This window comes from Ammodytes marinus (genome assembly GCF_949987685.1).
Source record: "Ammodytes marinus genome assembly, chromosome: 18".
NCBI lineage: Eukaryota > Metazoa > Chordata > Actinopteri > Uranoscopiformes > Ammodytidae > Ammodytes > Ammodytes marinus.
In genome coordinates, this window is record NC_137222.1 from 17,689,721 (window position 1) to 17,709,549 (window position 19,829).

At 39.9% G+C, this 19,829-nt stretch overlaps 1 protein-coding gene across 1 annotated transcript; it reads right to left on the reverse strand.

Moving 5' to 3' along the window:
• Positions 1 to 6,577: 6,577 nt before the first annotated feature.
• On the reverse strand, positions 6,578 to 18,366 carry LOC307265066 (phospholipid-transporting ATPase ID-like; the record flags this gene model as incomplete). Its single annotated transcript, XM_080046636.1, has 25 exons — positions 6,578 to 6,883; positions 7,545 to 7,675; positions 7,874 to 8,012; positions 8,376 to 8,621; positions 8,767 to 8,850; positions 9,243 to 9,466; positions 9,592 to 9,775; positions 10,446 to 10,596; positions 10,782 to 10,887; positions 11,066 to 11,177; positions 11,596 to 11,760; positions 11,869 to 11,984; positions 12,376 to 12,564; positions 12,942 to 13,107; positions 13,213 to 13,256; positions 13,343 to 13,551; positions 14,007 to 14,200; positions 14,421 to 14,509; positions 14,838 to 14,855; positions 15,710 to 15,868; positions 16,475 to 16,557; positions 17,246 to 17,307; positions 17,895 to 18,008; positions 18,108 to 18,166; positions 18,312 to 18,366. 25 exons carry the CDS (start codon positions 18,364 to 18,366, stop codon positions 6,578 to 6,580), a joined length of 3,405 nt encoding a protein of 1,134 aa, XP_079902762.1.
• Between the last annotated feature and the right edge of the window lie 1,463 nt (positions 18,367 to 19,829).

Genomic DNA, 19,829 nt, shown 5'->3' on the forward strand with positions numbered 1-19,829 from the left:
CTATCAGCCAATCACATGGCAGAAAATCAATGCATTTGGGCATGTATATGTGGTCAAGACAATAATTATATATAAATGCAAATGAAATGTCTTTACATTTTGAAGTGTTGGGGGGGGAAATAATGAGTTTTTCAAAATTGGCCCTGAGAACTTGCGGTGGGCATTTCTGATTACTGTCTGACAATTCATTATTGACTAGAACACTAAACCGTTCTCTTAATTGAAGAAAAAAAAATACCGATTTTCAAGTTCAACATGTAGTTTGAATCTGATCCACATTAAGAGAGTGTCTTGAAAGAACAGTTTTACAACTTTTGATTATATAGCCCAGATCACTGGACCTATTTTGACCTATACATTTCAAACACCATGATAACTGCGCTACAACTTTTCTTAGATAATTGAGCGATAAATGATTAAGCCAGTATCAAAAGACGGAAGCATTACATAAAACATATTCCTTTTTTTACTTTGGCACTATAAATGATTATGCAAATTCCACCTCTTTGACGGTGGGTGATTTAATGCAAGTGTAGAATTTGTATAAAAGGAGACTGTATTTTACCGTCCATATGCTGCTTGAATAATCCTCAACAATATATAAGTATAAATGCACATTGTTCACTTTTACAACAGCAATAATCAAAGCAATAATTGTTCTGTATACTATATGACTGGTGTTATATCAGGCATTCTAATGTGTTTACCACTAAACTGTGATATATTTGAACTCTGATGCTGCTTATATCTCGCGGAACTTTTTGCATGCAATAATTGTCCCACTGTTATGTGGATGTGCCTTTAAAACATTTTTTTCTATTAATGTGTTGTGATGCATCAACAAAAAAGTGTGGCTTTTATTGAAAAGTTGTGTTGGTCCTCATTTTCTTTTGTTGGATTACTTACATTGTGGGAATTATTTTCTAAAAGCTGATGCACTGCTGTAAAGTTTGTTTTAAATCCATGTAGACTAGAGAGATATCGCAGATTGTAGCAGATTATTATTATTATTAGATTGTATATTATTATGCAAAACTGTGAATGATAATGCTACTCTTGAATGTCATTAGGGTGTAGTTGTTTACCAAATAAAGAAATCTTCTGTCACACCTGGGAATATGTTTCTTATGGAAGTTATTTACGTAAAATGCCAGATGTTTGGAGGCGGTTTGGTTCTAATATGAGATACAACATTGGAAAATATATTTTTAAGTGATCTTAGTGACTAAAATCTACTCAAGTAGGCTGAATCATTTAATGAATTAAAGTTTTTTTTTTTTTTTTTTTTTTTTTCACAAAATCCCCTTTTCCAAATTCCTATTTTTGAAAATGAATAGGATTCATAATTCAACATGGCAGGTCCACTTTATTGCTTTTCAATCTAGCCCCAAGGTGTACAATTGGTGTGCTGTTGCTCTCTGAACCTCTGTGAATCATTAAGTGCTGTTGCAACAAACAAATAGCCTAGCACAGACATTCAGTCTTGCGGGGTCCTGTTGGGCCTCTTTGAACCAATGCCTAAATTGTCTTTATTTACAAGTCTGCGATTGAAACTAAAAGCCAAGATGGTGACCTTGTTTCGAGTCCAGCTGGCTCAGAGGTGGCTCATGCAGGGAAGGTGTCATTAGCGGGCGTATCTTCATGCCAGCCTGTCAGCTCCCCTCGGCTTTGTGCTGAAGGGGACTGTGCTGCGTCTGAAAAGAGGGTGCTGTTCATCTTCCAGTTTAGGGACCCCATGGATAGTGAATGTTTCACACTCACACTTATGCACTTTTAGTATTTTGCCAGTCCTGTAAATGAGTAAACAGCACTGCAAGGAGTGGGAATGTTTTGTGAGGTTATTTCATAGGATAACCCCATAAGCAGTTCTAAAGAGGTGGTGGGTTTTGAATTAGATCTTAATGGTTCATTGGCAGTTCTGAAGAACATGCTCCCTTCTCTAACCTGCCACTGTTTGAATGAAGCGCCCCCCCCCCCCCCTGCATTGGACTCCGAAACCTTTCGCAAAATCAAAGCTATGCCTATTAGCCAAACAAGACCTCTGGGACATATTTGACCCACTTCAAATGGGGTGAACGGAAGTCAGCCCACCTGTAAGTCAGGTGATTTCTGGTGTGTTTTCATGGAACTTTAGACTGTTTGCTCTCGTGCAGAGAGCCAGATATAACAAATATTTCATCACACGGAGAATCTGTTTACGCTAAAAGCCTTGGCTGTCGAGAATGTATTTAATTGTGTGTCTGATTCTAATAAACCTATCCGGATAACTTATTAACACAAAACACTGCTGTCAAAATTGCATATAGAGCTGAAAACACACAGTGCATAACCAACCAGAACTAGCAGTTTTGGAGAAGATGCCTCATGAGATGTTACTGGTAATGTTAATGTGATCTCCAGGGTCATGTTGGGAGTTGTATGGAGTATATGTGCAGCGCGCTCCCTCACTAGTGCTAACGTGGCAGCGAGAAGTGTTTGAACTTTGTAAGGTTGAAAGGCAATCCTTAATTTAGACACAAGACTTACAACTGACACCATGTACACTCTACTTATAGATAACTCTCTCTTTGTATGTCTCTCTATATCTCACATAGGCCTTCACACAAACGCACCTACACACACACACACACACACACACACAGTGACATCTAAACAGTCACATCTAAACAGTTAAGCCACTGTTGGACCAATGGTTGATCTCTGTTAAGGCAAATGTCTTAGCACTGAGTCATTGGTCTAATCCAAAAACTCCCCTCTGTCACAGTCCTCACATACAACGTGTGAGGACTGTGACAGAGGGGAGAGAGAGAGAGCAAAGCCTTCAAATCAACATCCTAAAAATAAAAATGTATTTTCTACTAAAAAAAGCACCAAAACGAGTTGGCAAAGTAGTACATGGCCGAAATACGCAAAATATGCAAATATAAACGGCTGAAAAAATCCATAATTGATCTTACAATTTAACAAGTTTTGCTTTGGTTAAACATTTACACATTTTCCGAAAAACTGTTATTATGTTGGCCCCATCTGCAACAACACAAGGCCGACTTACATATCTTCAAAACTACTTAAAATGACTGCTCTGACAATCATCTCCATAAGGTAACAGACTAACTATGCATTCAAAACTACTGAACTATCCCTTTAACTGTCATCCTCTGGATATGGATATTTGTCCGGAGGTTCTCTGGTCCAGTGTTGGATGCACATATCATCTCAACTAAGGTATGCAGTTACCTAAGCAACACATTGGTCAACATTGACAACCAGCAGTATGTGACTGAAAGTAACCTGGAGAAGCTCCCTTAGTTAGAAATGTATGTTGTTTGTTTCCACTACATGGTTTTAAGGTTCCTCTCTCCACAGAGCAGCAGACTCACACACTGATTCTGAGTCCAAGTTGGACGGCCAAGCGTGAAATTCTCTTTAAGTTGAGTCTCCTCTTACAGACACTAGCCAGTCGGCCGCAGCTTTCCACTTGAACTTTAACCTAGGTAGATTGTATGACAATATCAGAGTGTATGTATGTATCTCTCTGGGTTTCCGTGTTCATCTGCATTGTATTGTGTCTGTGCCACACAATCAGCAGCCAGGACAAACTTGCTGTGCTTTGACTCCCATTCATTTCATTCTCTTTTTCTTGCTGGTTCACCCTGATTTCTGTGTCAAAACCAACTTGCTTGTATTACGGTTACGATAAATGTCAGTGTCTAAAATAAGCATAAAGGCTTTAACTGGCTTCTATTTTCATTGCTGCTCCACGGTTGCTCCCATTGGCTGCCTTTTGTCAACGATACGGTCTCAAAAGGGCATTGTGGAAACGAATACAACTTGTAATGAAAGTAAGACAACTTCCTGGTAAATCAGAAATAAGATATTAGGATGTTTCAAAGTAAGTGCGTGTTTGTGGTTTGGGTGTGTCACACAGGCAGGCTATTTATAAAGCATACCAGCCTTCATTCCTGTTCCATACTCTTGGATCTATTCAGTGACCTTCACTGCAGCCTGCATAGTCTGCTGACTGTGCTGTAAGCCCATATGGCGAGGGGCAAAGCTATGAGTGAGGGGTTAAACTGGATTGGAAGGGGTTTTATTATTAAGTACTCCTGGATATCTGTCATTCTGCGTGTGAAAAAATCTGATTAGCGAAATCTAGGCCTCCACATGATCTGAAAAATGCAAAATCATTTATATCAAACATTTATAGGAATGATTTTGTTCCATTTCATCATGTCAGTCCTTGTCTTTTTCTTCCAATCTGATAAATAACATTTGGAATTGTTTTTGCGAATATGTCATACTACTTTTTTTCTTCTCACATTGACTTTATTTCTGTACAAGCCATGAATATCTGGATCAAGAAGCAGACGTAAAGCTTTCCTGGGTCTGTGCCATGCTGGGACAGCCCCTCTACCAGTGATGTCACCGCTCGCTGTCCCAGAGGACACTGCAGTTGTGGGCTGAATGCAGAATGTGTGTGTGTGTGTGTGTGTGTGTGTGTGTGTGTGTGTGTGTGTGTGTGTGTGTGTGTGTGTGTGTGTGTTTGTGTGTGTGTGTGTGTGTGTGTGTGTGACTGCAGTGCATTATGTATGTATTGTAAGTGTGAGGGAAAAGAGAGAGCGTGAGATTGAAAGGATGCCAGCCAGAGAGAGAGAGAGAGAGTGGTCCACACTGCCGCATACATAATGCAAACAAATCTGGAAGAGGTTTGGGCTGAGGCTTCCTAAAAGAGGTCAGGTTATAAAATATTTACAAAAACCAGACATTTCTGTCCTTCGTACATATTCTGACAGCTGTCTGTTCGGCATGCATGTTTCTATCAATCATTATACAAATTCGACATAGTTTTAACGGCCTTCGTTTTCAAGAAGCATCATTACAGCTAGCATGTAGCACATATCAGATAAATGTTGTTTATTTTACTAATAAGTAAGGCATACGGTTGAGTCTTGTGTCTTAAATAGCCTCATTCTCCATATTTGATGTTCTTTTATAGTATCGAATCCTCGAGTTGAACAACTTGACTGTTTAAATAACTCCTACATCTCTTTACTTTCTCACACAATATCTTTGTTACTACCTTCATCCACGTCATTTTTAGTTTGCTTTGGTGGCATTTATAAATGTTTTAATTGGTTACACAAGTCAATAAAGGTATTTGTTTTATTCAGAAGAGCATCTCTCATGTAGAAAAATTGAACAATCAAAACTTTTATCAGCCAAGATAATGTACATTTCATTACATGTAAGTCTGAGGAGCCTGACATGATAAAATTAAAGACACAATGGCAAAAGAAGGACTTAAATAAAGAGATTATATGATTATTATGTGTTGTCTGCGGGTCTTTGCACTGTCCCTCATATGACTACAGTATGTTTAGTTTACGGAAGAAACAGATACAAAGACAACACTGACCCCTGGCTGTACTGAAGATATAATGACTATGGGTACTGAATGAACAAGTTACACAACTTTTGATAAACGAGCCAATAGATAATTAACACAGAGCAGAAACACAAAATAAAACTATTTTTAAAATCTCCTTGTACATAATTATGTAAACAACAGAGTGAAATTAGGTTCATTGTAGATTACAACAGAAACCACTTTCTCAAACTGACACCCTGTCGATCGACAATTCAAAGAAAATAAATTCAAAATTAGAAGGTACAAAATGCAACTTTATGTTGCAGGTATTTGTTGATCCAGTTTCTCCAGATCAGTCAGTGGCAACTTTTACATTGTTTTTAACTTAGCTTTCTAAATCTACAGATCACACAACTAATATTAATAAAAAAAGAACATTGGTGTGCATGACACAAAGTTAATCTCATCATAGTTTCTGGTGTCCACATGTTGTAAGCCCATCAAGTTCAAACTGCATACAGCATTTATGGCCATTTCCCAAAACTTACCAAGCACTTTTAAGTCTGACTTTCTACCTTTCAGACTGCTTGTAGTTTCTATTTATTTTACCACAGGACAAAATCATACTTGAGAAAGGAGGTGAAGTCTTTTTGATTAAAGAAATGATCCTTACTGGTGCATTCAAAGTCATGCTGACTTCTGAAATGGAATAGTTAACACTTCAATAACAATATTATCTCATATTACTTTGCATATAAGCTTTTATTTGAAAAAAATCTAACTTAGAAGTCAAAGAAGAAAAAATCTGCTTGATGTCAATTGAATCGCTCTTGGCAATTATTAATTGCTTTTCAGCACGTGACTCTCACTACATGAAATTAATAAATCTTCATGCAATACTAAAACAAAATTGATTCCATAGCTAGAACAATTATGCAAATTAATTGAAACCTGACTATCTTGTCTTGTGACTACAGTACAGAGTTGTACATATTAAGCTAAAACATGCAGACGCACCAGAGTAGTCCTTTAAGGTTTTTGTGCTGCCAAGCTCAAAATATTTCACAGTGATATCAACAACCATCCATTAGAAGAGAGAAAATACAGGTTTGGTTTTAAGGTCAACGTTTTGACCTGGAAACAGTCCAGGTGGGGTACATTACCCTGTGCATCCACTATACACACTGAACCATGCTGCTCCTTTTGCACTCAGCACTTCAGTCCCTGCATACCTCCCGCTGTGGACGTGCTCTGTGTGTCTTCCTGCTCCTCTTCTTTGATGGTGCGGTAGTGCTGGGGCTGGTTCTCGGCCAGGGGAGAAGAGTCCTTTGGCGTGAACATGATCTGGCGCCCTCTGAGGGGCAGTTTGAGCAGGAAGCGGCGGGACGTGACCAGCTCCCCGTAGCCCTGGGTGTGGGAGAAGGCATAGCCAGACCGACGGGTACTGATACGCCTGGCTGGAGGGCGCCGAGGGGCAGGGGCCGGCAGCGCCTCTTTACGCACTTTATGTCTCACCTAGAAGAGTATAGGTGAGGGGTAAAGTATTTAGTGTATGCTTCTTACTTTGGGTACATTAAGGGGACTTCACATGCTTTTTCCAGGGTCCACAGATATTTTTTTATAACAATAGATTCTAGCATGTCACATTATACACATGCCTAGCTTATGTAACAAATATAACTTAAATGTAAATAACTCATTAAACCATATTGGTGTCCTATAATCATATGGGGCTGTGTCTAAATATCGAAATTATTATTATTAAAATAATTCTTGATGTCACTGTTACAAATGCAAACTAAGTCTAAAGTAATTTTTTAAAATCTTATTTGAACTTGATTGCTGATAGCTGAACACTAAAGTGCTTATTCCAACCTTATAATTCAAATATCATGATGATAAATGCATATAACACATGTTAGCAAGCAGAATTGCTTGCTAAAATAATGTGAGAGCTATTGACAAATGCAGGTAAAAACTCCAGGTTGACAGTCAATTTTTGTTATTATTTTTGTGCTGCCTGATTCCCTAACTCATCAGAAGGCTTGAAGAATAATGTGTCAAGTCAAAGTTTGAATGAGGTAAAGCAATGTAATTGCATTCATTACTCAGTAAACGAGTTAAAAGCAGGGTTCACAAAAGATTACTATTTGTAGTCTGTGACACGTCGCCTCACCTTGTCATTGATGGTGGGCCGAATCTGGATGAGAAGGAAGCGGAAAGCCACCACGGGCAGAATACAGAGGAGGGAAGTCAGGAACATGGTCAGCCACACGTTAGGCTGGTTCAGAGAGTTTCTTGCGGTGCCTGGAGACCCACATACAACATAGTTCAAAAGGTATTGTAGATTGTAATCATACAACACTAAAGTATTACATATGGGTTGCAGACGACTCTGCACTGGTTTAAAAGCGTTGAAATTCAATGAAAAAACTGTAAACACACAAACAAAAAATGGATGGGCAAGGACCATTCTGCCTCCATAAATGAGCTGAATCTACTCACCGATGAAGGGGAATGTGGAGGTGAAGATGAGAAACATGCCGTTGCTGTACATGGTGAATGTGATGGCAAAGTAAGCGGCCAGGCTTCCCCAGACGAAAAACTGATTCATCGCTGTCCAGTAATTGGTGTCCAGACACAGCTGAAAGATGTAATTTTGAGTGAAAAGTTTACTTTTAAATCCGTGTGCACATTCATTCACATTATGTGTCATGAGAATAGGTGATGAGAATAAATCCATCAATGTCATAGTAGGCCCACAAGTAATTTTGGCTAATCCAGTGTATTAAATACAGTAAAGCTAAAATAGTCTAATGGTCTAAAATAGTAAAAATCAATATATATGAGATCAAAGTTGGGCGTCTAAATAAGCTTTTACAAAATTTCGGATTGAAAATAAATGTTCCTAAATATTTTAAAACGTAGTCATAAAAATCTTTTTTTTTACCTCAGTGTCAATAGATGTCCTGTGTTAATAAAGGTTAATGAAAAAAAAAATCCTCACCTGTATTTTCATGACCAGCAGCAGACAGGTCTGTGCCAGTAAAGCAAACGACTGATAGTCTGCGATGTCCTTGCCGTCGTCTCGGACTGTGTCTCGCATGGCGGCAAATGGGATGAAGAAGAGGACGAGGGAGCTGTAGCAGCTTTTAACCATGCAGCGCACAAAGGCTTTCTTACTGAAATACATGTTGAGCTGGCCTGGAGTGTAGAGCTGAGGATACTGGAAGCTCCAGCGGTCATTCACATCCTACAAAAACACAGCATTAGTATTAGGGAAAGAGAAGAGCCGTTCAAATGCCAGCATGTGAACTGCTGATAAAAGATTATATATAAAAAAACAAAACTTTAATAATATTATTTTAAATATCTTATAATTTCCCCTTTATGCAAACCTGGTCAAAGAGGCTCATGCCGAGGACAGGAAGAGCTGTATACACCAGGTTGTACAAGGTGATGAACCACTCGTCATACACAGTCTGTGAACAACAAAGACAACAGTAAACATGTAAATAAATACAGAATTCACCCTGTATGCATTTTATTTATATATATCCTCGAACATTTGGTGAAACGTTTACAGTTGAATAGTTTTTCCAATTTTGAGAGTATAACTTGTAGTTTTGTGGCACTGAATTGCATCATATGCTGTATACGGTATATGCAAGTACTATATTTCTATGTGTACCTAAATTACCTTTTTATTCACATCACTTGTGAGCAGCATAACAATTTATCATCGTAGCATGACATGATGTTAGATTAGCATACAGTCAAATCAGTATGCACTATTTTTAAAATCACTATTATTTAAATAATGCATTTAACCCTTTAAACTTACATATACATAATTACCATACATGTCTCTCACCTGGGCAGAGAAGCCGCAGAAGAAGGCGTACCAGAAATGCACAAAGGTGAAGGTGAAGTTCTTGTAGAAGAAATACTGGAGGAACTTGCACATGCGGAGGTAGGACCAGCGGCCGTGCACCAGCAGAAGGCGCTGGAGGTAACGGAACTGGGCGAAGGAGTAGTCGCTGGAGAGGACCGCCTGCATGCCCTCCTGACCGCTGATGCCTACACCGATATGAGCAGCTGGAAATATAAACAGAAATACAATTCAAACAATAATTGATATACACTAACAGGTTTTTTTTTTTTACTGCCAATACAGCTGTGGGTGTGATTCTTGTGTCTGAGTGGAATGTGAGGCCGCTCACCCTTGATCATGCTGACATCGTTGGCCCCGTCCCCAATGGCCAGAGTGACTGCCTGCTTGTATTTCTTGACCAGCTGAACCACCTGGGCCTTTTGCAGAGGGGTGACCCTGCAGCAGATCACTGTCTGACACATACACGCTGTCCGGAGGAGCTCCAGCTGCAGGTCCTTCTCCAGAGCAAAGGCCTGAGGAATAAAATGGAAGTAGGGATTATAGGACTGTGCTGAGTCCAGTCCCCTAAAAAATATATATATATATCTTAAATCGTGTCATCTCCACACAGGAATACATTAAATTCTAGTTAGAAAATTATGAATCCTTTATTTCATTTATATATATTTTTTTGCCCTCAACATAATTCAGTTTAAAGGCGGAGTCAGCGATTCTGTAGAATGCTTGTTGTCACAATCAGTCCTTGTCAAAATACCACCTCAAGATATGCCACCTGTGCATACAGAGTTAATACACAGCCTATGCTATGTAAATGGGCATGTTACTAGCAACAATGGGGCCCTTTACGTTCCCTTCGTTTACATACCTGTTTATAGAGCCTAGGCTGGGTACTAGCACCAGCTTTTTCATCAGACACAGTACGGACAGGTAAACGGTTCAGGAGGAGATATTCACTGATTTTGACAACACGCGGACTCCATCTTTAAATATACTGAGACTAAAGTATCATAATCCGCCTGTAAAATACCATTGTGTATGTTTTATCTGTACAATGCAACCGCCACCAGTGTGATGATTTTCCAGCTGGAATGAGGACAGATTCCATCAATCAGGCAGGGTCACCACATTTCTTGTCGATTCAGCAGCTACTGGAAATAGTAATATGCCTGAAAAGACCCTTACCAGACTGTGTCCATTAATAACCAGGGCATAGTCTCCATCCACCTTCTCATCCTGCACTGTCTGTGTCTTCTGAAGCCAAAACAGGCCCGCGCGGGACACAGTCACAGATGGCTCCTCTGCGGCTCCCGGACACATTTTCCTTCTAGCGTTCCTGAACACAGAAAAAGACACATGGGGTTGGTTGGCTCAGTTAAATAATGTGTGCTTGAGATGGATATAAATGATTTAACATTCACTCATTACCACGACAATTACAACACAATGCCAGTAGTGCTTCAGTACTAACTTGCCAATAAACTTTAACTGAGTATAATGATTTGTATCTGCTTAACTTACTGTAGCTCCTCTTTGACTCCCTCGGCCGTATTGGCGGCCACAATGAAAATCTCCTTCATCTCCTCTCTCAGCATGTTGCAGGAATAGCCAATATTCTCCGCCGTCTCTGTTTGAAAACGTTGATATTTACCAAAAAAAAAAACAGTCATGCAAAGAATTAGTCAAACATGCCAATCATTCACTCTGTAACTGAGTTCATTTACAAATGACACAGGCTGTCTAGATGTGACATTTGAACGTCTTTGAAATGTGTGATTTGAACTTGAATAATGTGACACACTAACCCTGTTTGTCCCCAGTCAACACCCAGATTTTGATGTCGGCTTTAGCCAGTTGCTCTATGGTCTGTGGCACGCCGTCCTGCAGCTTGTCCTCCACAGCTGTCGCCCCCAACAGCTAAACAAGGCAAAGTACAGCGTGGTATGCGAGAGGGATGTTTTGTATCGATATGTGATGAATACAAAATTGTTCCAAGTAATTGCCACAATATTTTAAGATACTGTATGTTTAAAGCAACTAGTTTAAAGCCTTGCTCACATGATTTTTCCTCTGGCAGAATTAAAATCACCATAAAACGACACATGATGATATAGAAATGCAGTGCTCCCTTCCTTGGTAACACATCTGTATCGATTTAATGTGGTGCATACCAAGACCAACTTATACAAATATAAATACATATATAAAAAAAGTACATTAAATATAAATGAACAGGCACCATGCATTATCAACCAAGAAGGTAACCAGCCAATTGCCAGGTCAACCAAACTATCTAACACATTGTCCTAGTTCTGTATTCAGCAGGTGTGCTTACCTGCAGGTCTTTCTCTATCTCTTCATAAAGTTCATCCAGTCTCTCCTCTCGTCCGTCCATGGCTGTGCTGGCCTCATGGTGGCGCCGTCTCCAGTCATCCATGTAGCTGTCATCCAAGTCCTTGTAGGCCAGAGCCAGCGTACGGAGACCATCGCCTGCATACTCCTGTTTTGTTTGGACAGTTCAGAGCAGTTCAAAAAACAAAAATCCAGACAATTTCTGAATGTACATAATATATATTTTTCACATTAGCATACAAATGTAATCACTTACATTGAGGTGACTGATGGTAACTTCAGTCAGTTTCTTACAGGACGGGTGTAGCCTTTCAAAGATGATTGTGTCGGCTCCTTTGCAGTAAAGAGTCAGCTTGCCCTCGGGGTTACGCACTGGAAATCATGGTGGAAGTCATTTAGTGAGGACACACAAACTTGTTTTGCGAGAATAATTTTCACGACAAAGTGCATGAATTTGACTGCAAACATATTGGAAAAGATAATGTGAATTTGGTCATTTCCAGAGTTTAAAAGGTTGTTATTGAGCGGATTCGGAGGGTTCATGAATACACAAACAGGACTTTTTCTAAATGGTTACCAATACACCATGTAAAGTAAGTATAGCAGGGATACAAATCAAATTGTTCAGCGTGATGGATCAAATATCAAAAGAAAATTCTCAAATATGAACCCTTTTAAAATATCTGTCCTGAGTCTAATACCATTTTTTTGAACAACAATGCAAAACATAGGCAAACCATCATGGTACAAAATCATCTCTCACCTATGACTGACATTCTCTTGCGCACATTATTGAAGTCAAGAACAGCCAGGAGTTCATAGGTGACTTGTTTTCCCATCTCCCAGGCCGTGATGCTCTCTGGCGTGCGTGAGCGGAACACAAAGCCAAAGTTCCTCGCTGCGGTCACCAGAGCGCCTTCATCAGGAGACTGAGCCTGGTAGTAGAGCTCCCCTGCCAGGAGATACAAGATGACATAAGAGGAAAAGGAGGAAAAACTAGTTAAAATGTCAAAATTTGAGTAGTGGGGTGCATTGCTTCTTTTTTTTCTTTTTTTTTTACCATCACCGGAGAGCCACATATTTTCAAATCGTACACATAGGGGCTTTAATACATTCTAAAGAAGGTAAGGTATTTAATCTCTTGCTGAATGGTTAATGAAAAATAAAAAAAATTATGAGTATAGAAGAAGATAAATGAGTATCATTCTCAACTTGGATTTTGGATTCCGCACAACCATGAAAACATTTTAATTCACACAACCAGATCAATGTCAACCTTTGCAGCCACTGGCCATGTAGTACCATACAAGTCCACTAGAGGTTGCTCACCCTCTTTCTTTTCCTCAGGCATGACGGTGTGGCACAGAGCCAGCAGGCGGAAGAAGGCCTGCACCTCGGGGTCTCCCTCTCTCACCGCCTCCACCAGGCTGTGGTCGTGGAAGATGAACTTTGGATCGGCCAGCTCGTTCCAAGAGAAGTCAACTTTCTCTGTCTTCTGCAGGAGACAAATGAACAAACAAGAGCCATAAAAAGAGTTGGAGTAATACATCTTTTTACACAACAATATACAAGCGTGCATCAGCATTCTTCTTCTTCTCACCTCTGTTATTTCCACCCTTTGTCCGGTAAAGTCAAACAGCTCCCCTAAATGTATAACAGAGAAATACAGTCAAGAATCAATCATTCAGCCCATCTATCCAACTGTGTCGATTTTAAGCAGAGGTGCTCACCGTAAGCTTTCTTGTTGATGGAGCACTTGTTGAAGGTCATGATGTTCTGGGTCAAGGTGCCCGTCTTGTCACTGAAGATGTATTTGATCTGGCCCAGCTCCTCGTTCAGCGTGGTGGTCCGGGCCTGGGCAGGAGTGTCACTCTTGGGGTAATACATCTTCCTGTCCCAGTCTATGTAGAAGCTGTTCCCCAGACGGATTATCTCCACACTGACATGGACACACATAGGGATAAGCATGAGACATGTATACTCTGAAGTTGTCACTAGGGTTGTCACCTACTAAGAATTGCTATAGTCTAATCTGATTGGTCAAGTATTGTCTATAGTCTACTAATAGTAAAAAAAAAAAAAGAAAATTTCTTCCTGCTCATTGATACATATTCTCACTTGCAACATTGGCTTTCATCTTTTGACAGTTTGTCTTCTTGACTTGGCATGATCATTTATTTTATAGCGACTAGGTCTACCATTATAATTTAGGGTTATTTAAAAACGAAATGATCCTCGTTTCATAATCACATTTTGCGACTTTTCGACTGTGAGTTTGGCTGTCAAATCAGGCTCCTTCAATCAAATCATCGAATAGTTGACTATTTGGGGACAGCCCTAGTTGTCACACAATAACTTTCCGATTTTGTTATCTCTCTTTGCTGGAAGGTATACCTGACGTAGAGAGAAATGGGCACCATGGTGTTGAGGATGATGATGTAGGACCAGAAGGAGAGGAAGGAGGAGAGAGCAGCGTCCACCCCTTCATCTCGAGGGAGGAAGACTTCGAACACAGAGCCCTCGTTCACCTCCCAGACTGCATTGCCGATGGCCAGAACTGCGCACATAGACGCCAGGATACCAAAGATCTATAGTGGATTAAAAAGACAATCACACATTGTCCATAGTTCAAAACATGATGTTGCATTGATGACATATTTCAGTTGAGAATGAATCTGGATTTCAAAAATGAATGCTTTTATGAGGGTATTTTATGAGTGAACTCAAGGGGCATGGAGATGAAATGTAGCTTGAATGCCAGCTTTGTGTGTATTGGTGTGTGGTCGTGTGCGTGGACATTCAACTCACACACAACACCAGGACATTCATCAGGTGATCGATGCTTGTCCGTTTGAATACTGTCTTTCCGCTGTTCTGCATCAGCTTGGTGTCGGGACCTGCAAAAGGTTCAATTCAGTGATTTTATCTTTTCATTGTATTCTAGAAGTTTGTATTTAACATAACATTGCATTGTGATTTACTTGTTTAATACACATTTTACTCATCCTAATCAGTAAGCCTATAAAACTGTTTACATAATGTTTCAGACATTCTTCCAACCGAGACTTGGATGAATTACGAAGCAATATTTATTACAGGCTCGGCCAAAGAGAACCAGACTGCAACTCTGGTGACTTGCGATTCAGTTCTGACAGACACTTCCTGAGAAAAGTGTATTAACCTAGGGCTATCTCTAACAGCTCTTGGCTAGGGCACCAAGCGTACCAATGTGTTGGGTCTGAGCTGAACACAGTGAACCATAACAATCTTAGAGTCTAGGGAGATGAGACTTTATCTATACAGCTGGCCTATAAGTGTCTCCTAACAGGCTACAAGGCTGATCAAGTGTCTGAGAGATAGACAGACAAATAAGACAAACATAAATTAACTATTCATATTTAACATTAATATCAACTATACTTCCCTCACATTTACTAAGTTGAATCTTCTTATAGTATGCTACATCCATGAGTTGAACAGACTAGTCAGTGGATTCAGGATCAAACTTAACAGACGGACACATTCTTATCAGCTAAAAGTCTAAAGTTAGCATATCAAATACTAATTGAATGCAAGTTGGTCATTAATATTTCTGTTGGCCCACAACAGCCAAAGATTAGCAGCTTGGATATAGGAGAGGTTAACTTGTGTTGCTTTAAATGTAATGCAGGCTTATATTTAAAACTCCTGTGTTTTACATTTATATAATTTATTATTTAATTTTTGACAGTCTTGTTTTTTAAATAAAATAGATGCGATTTATTTATTATTATTATTATTATTATTATTATTATTATTATTATTATTATTATTATTATTATTATTATTATTATTATTATTATTATTATTATTATCAGTAGTAGTATTTTTTGTATTAATTAGGAAGTGGCACTACTACCTAAATGTGCAGCACGAGCGCCCTCTGCGGGCTTCTGCAGACATGACCGGTGCGCCCCAAAACTCTGCTTCGTTAGTTTCTGTGTGTTTTGAACCGCATTTTCTTTCTGTTGTCACCACAGTACAGTATACGAACTGGGCCAGCAGTGACTCATTCATAACGCAACGCTTCAAATGGCGAGAGACAGTACTTAGTCTACCTGCGAAGACGACCATGCCGAAGCACCACTCTGAGTTCCTCAGTGTACATCCTCTGAGCAGCACCTTGTCGTTATCTAGAGAGTACGTCTGTCCGTTCAGCGTCATTGTTCCTTTGAACTTGTCCAGACGGTTGTTGGGAGGCTCACACCGCACTTCACCTGAGAGAGAGAGAGAGAGAGAGAGAGAGAGAGAGAGAGAGAGACATAAGAAACACATTCACGGTCACCAAGGTAGTTTCATATGGTAAAATATAGGGAGTTAGTACAACTTATCATACAACTACAGTGTTCACTTAGGCAGGTTAAACACAGCATTGTTTCCATCGAAATTACCGGCATGTATTTACACTTAACTTAACACTGTGTTTATGGTTTGCAAAAACCTAATTCTTTTTTGTACTTATGTTAGTTGCTTTGAAAAATAATGAATCACCTCTAACCACACATAATGTCTTGGTAGCCATAGCCTATTGGAGCCATAGGCCTATAGATACAACCTATTATACGGAAGTGGTTATTTGGCTCAGTCCTCTTAAACTTAATTCAATAAGGTCCGTGGTCAGCTCTGAGTCTGACACACAAAAAAAACTTAAACTTTGAATTTGAATTATAATTCACCAAATTCTTATAACAAGTCCTTTCCATTGTGTGCCATGTTGTCGGCTTTGCATTGTTACTCGCATACAAAAAAAGTTTTGGCCAGATTACAAATGAAAAACTCTAGGTGTCTGTTTTTTGTTGTTGTTGATTCTTTCAGCCTCTCACCATTGAAGCCCGCCAGCTCATCAATTCTGTCTCCCAACTCTCCAGTTACCGTCAGGGCCTGCTTCACCTTCAGGTTGGTTTCTCTGGGGGAGACCAAGAGCACATGAGAGGGATGAGAAGGAAGGTAAACCCAGTACAGTGAGACACTAGCCGCCAGCCATGCACGCACACACACACACACACACACACACACACACACACACACACACACACACACAAGTCTGCACACTCACCCATCTAGTTCAGCCGTTTCTACGTAGACCAGATTGAGAGGCTCACTGCTTGAAAGCAACAGAAGGTCTGCCTAAATATGAAATACATATTAATTACAATACAGACAACTGAATAAGCTGATGTAAACTCTAGCATCTCTTTTGAGGATTGTCATTGGATTAAGTGAAGGTATTGTTATCACTGAAAGCATCTAGGTGCATAGAACAGCAATAGGCTATGAAATACCATAATGCACACAACGTTAACTTTTTAACCTTTTTTTGTAGCGTCTGCATACTTACTGTAACAAACTGATTATTCTTCAGTTGGATTATATCTCCTACTTGAACATTGCTCCATTTTTCATTTCTCAGCCTGCCAGAAGAAATATAAAATAAAGCTTACATTGAAAATCACAACACTGTAAAATACATTTTCACACAAATTTGCCAGTTTAAAGCTCCAAAGATATTTTTTTTAGCTGCATGTGTGCAACTTCTTAAATCATTTCTAATTTACAAAAAACATAATGTGATGGTTGCATCTGAAATGACTCACTCTCCATCGATGAGGACGCTCACGATGCGGTTATTCACTTGTCTGTCGCTCTTGTGTCTGTTCTACTCGAGCGATACAGGATAAAGAGAAAACAGTGTCAATTAAATCATAAGTTTGTGACTATAGGCACTTATTATCTGCCCTAATATTGACTGTGATTTCCCTTAAGTTATTTTTAACAAAGTGCTGTGTGTCGATTTATGAATCCCAAAATGATCTTTATAATTCAATATTTACTATGTCGTCGCTGGCGTCCTTGACTCCCGTCATAGCCAACACCAGGAACAGAGGGACGGCCGTGGTGAACCAGGAGAGAGAGGAGACTTGTGGGATGACCTGTCAACAGAACACACACACACACACACACACACACACACACACACACACACACACACACACACACACACACACACACACACACACACACACACACACACACACACACAATCACACGTTTAAATTGTTTCAACACTTTACATTTTATGGATTGAACAAATTTCTTGCCTGAATGTTTTGCCTGTAACACTTGCAAAAACCTCTATTTCTGGCAGTATCTGTACATACCCTTTACCCCCCTCCCCCTCCCCCCCCCCACACACACTCATTACATTTTTGAAAAGTCAAACAAAAAACAAAGAAAAGTGTCCACCTGCAGGGCCATGAGGAAGAGGAAGTAGGCATTGGCGAGCCTCCTGAACTGCTCAAAGAGGTTAAGTGGCAGGAAGGTGAACACGTTGTATTTGGAAGTCTTGATGGCATTGTTCTGAAGCAAAAAAGGAAATGCAATTTGATCACTCAGATATACAGCAGCACAATAACTGTCAAGACACCAAATACTAAACATGTTGGTTTCCATACTTACATCGTAGAGGTAAGACAGGTTGAACGTTCTGTCATTAGCTCGCAGGAATCTCTCCTCCTCTGTGTCAAAATGAAAGATTCAGCGATGGGATGACAATGAGCATTAGCAGTAGCATTGGGAGAAAAGTATCTGTGTCACTTTGAGTGTGCAACATGCAAAACGTATTATTTAATGTACAGTTATTGTATTCAGATCAGGTCTCACCTGGCCCTTTCTGCTGACCAAACAACTGGCCGAAGAATGACGCTACCGACCCCATCTTTAGCTCAGTCTCTCCATATTGTTACACCTTTAGTGAAAGAGCATGTACACTTATCACACAGTGACGTATACCAAGAGCCATTTATCTGCTGGTAGAACATACAGAGATACCAACGGAAAGGGGAAACTGGCAAAAGTGAGGGGGAACCAGTTTGTTTATGGAGGGTCATGTTTGTTTGCAAATCTCTATGCTTTAGATATGCCAGCATTAGCAGAGAACATTATAAGAAAGCAAAAAGTTTTACACTTTGCACTTAATCGTCTTGCAACCCTAACACTTTGAGGTGTGAGTAGTAAATATAATTTGCTCTAGTCCCTATATACAACTGATGCTGTAGGACAATCATTTGACTTATCTTTTACACTGCTAACTTTAACCTAAAAAGAAACAAACAGCGGCCATATTGATATGAGTTTTTCTTTGAGGTATAATAACACAATACTTTATCTGTGCTGAAGAGCTGTAAAGGCATTGAGTCACTCCCTTCTCAAACCTTTGTACCAGAGACAGATCTGTAACAGATAATCCAAGAGCGCAAAGATTGAGATTGCGATATGACTGTGGACATGTGGAAGAATATGTATCGGCGAGCATTATAGTAAAAGCCTGTGTTGGGCATGTTTTACTCTTCTCTATTATCGTTGTACTCACAATACCAAACAGATCAAACAAGTGATCCTGTAATAACTCTGAAGGCATTGAGCCTCTATTGCCTGGACTTTGATTCGTCGTGTATTTTAACATTTCTCCCATTTCAATGGGTTCCACAGTGTGATCAATTTCCACAAAAGTTATATCCATCCACCATTTTTCCCAATGTCTAAAAGCCAATGAAAATGAGCCACATACCTGAAACAAAAATGGTAATCCTTGTGTCCTATATGTCCTACACACACACAAAGACAATTGTATCCTCCCTTTGCTTCCGCCTCAGATAAAGTCAACCCAGACTCTGGTATTTGCTCTTTTCGGACCTTCGGGGGCACCGACCGAGTCCCAGGCACAGATGGGATTTGGACTGGGGGCCTCCAGCCAGCTTGAAAGACGCACAGGACGGCCAGTACAGGTGAAGTGGTGAGAGAAGGGCGCCTACAGTAGAGGTTTCATGTTCATATAAAAGCGGTGTTGGGATCCCCCCTTGGCTCCAACAGCTCAAAGGCCTGAGCAAACAATGAAGCGATCTTTGGACCTGGATGTTGAGAGGCGGCAGGAGTGGAGGGGCAGTAAAACAACCGTACAGGTGCATTGCTCCAGCCAATCAGGGCCAGCCATTTATGGCAGTCAGGTATTTTTTTTTTTAACCTTTATTTAGAGGTTATCTTTACAGGTATATCCCATTGAGACCAAAGACTCTTTTACAAGGGAGACCTGTTTTCCTTTCCCACGTTACCATTCACACACACATTCATACACCGATAGCAGGCTAACTATCGACATTCACACGAGGCAAGGTGGGTGGG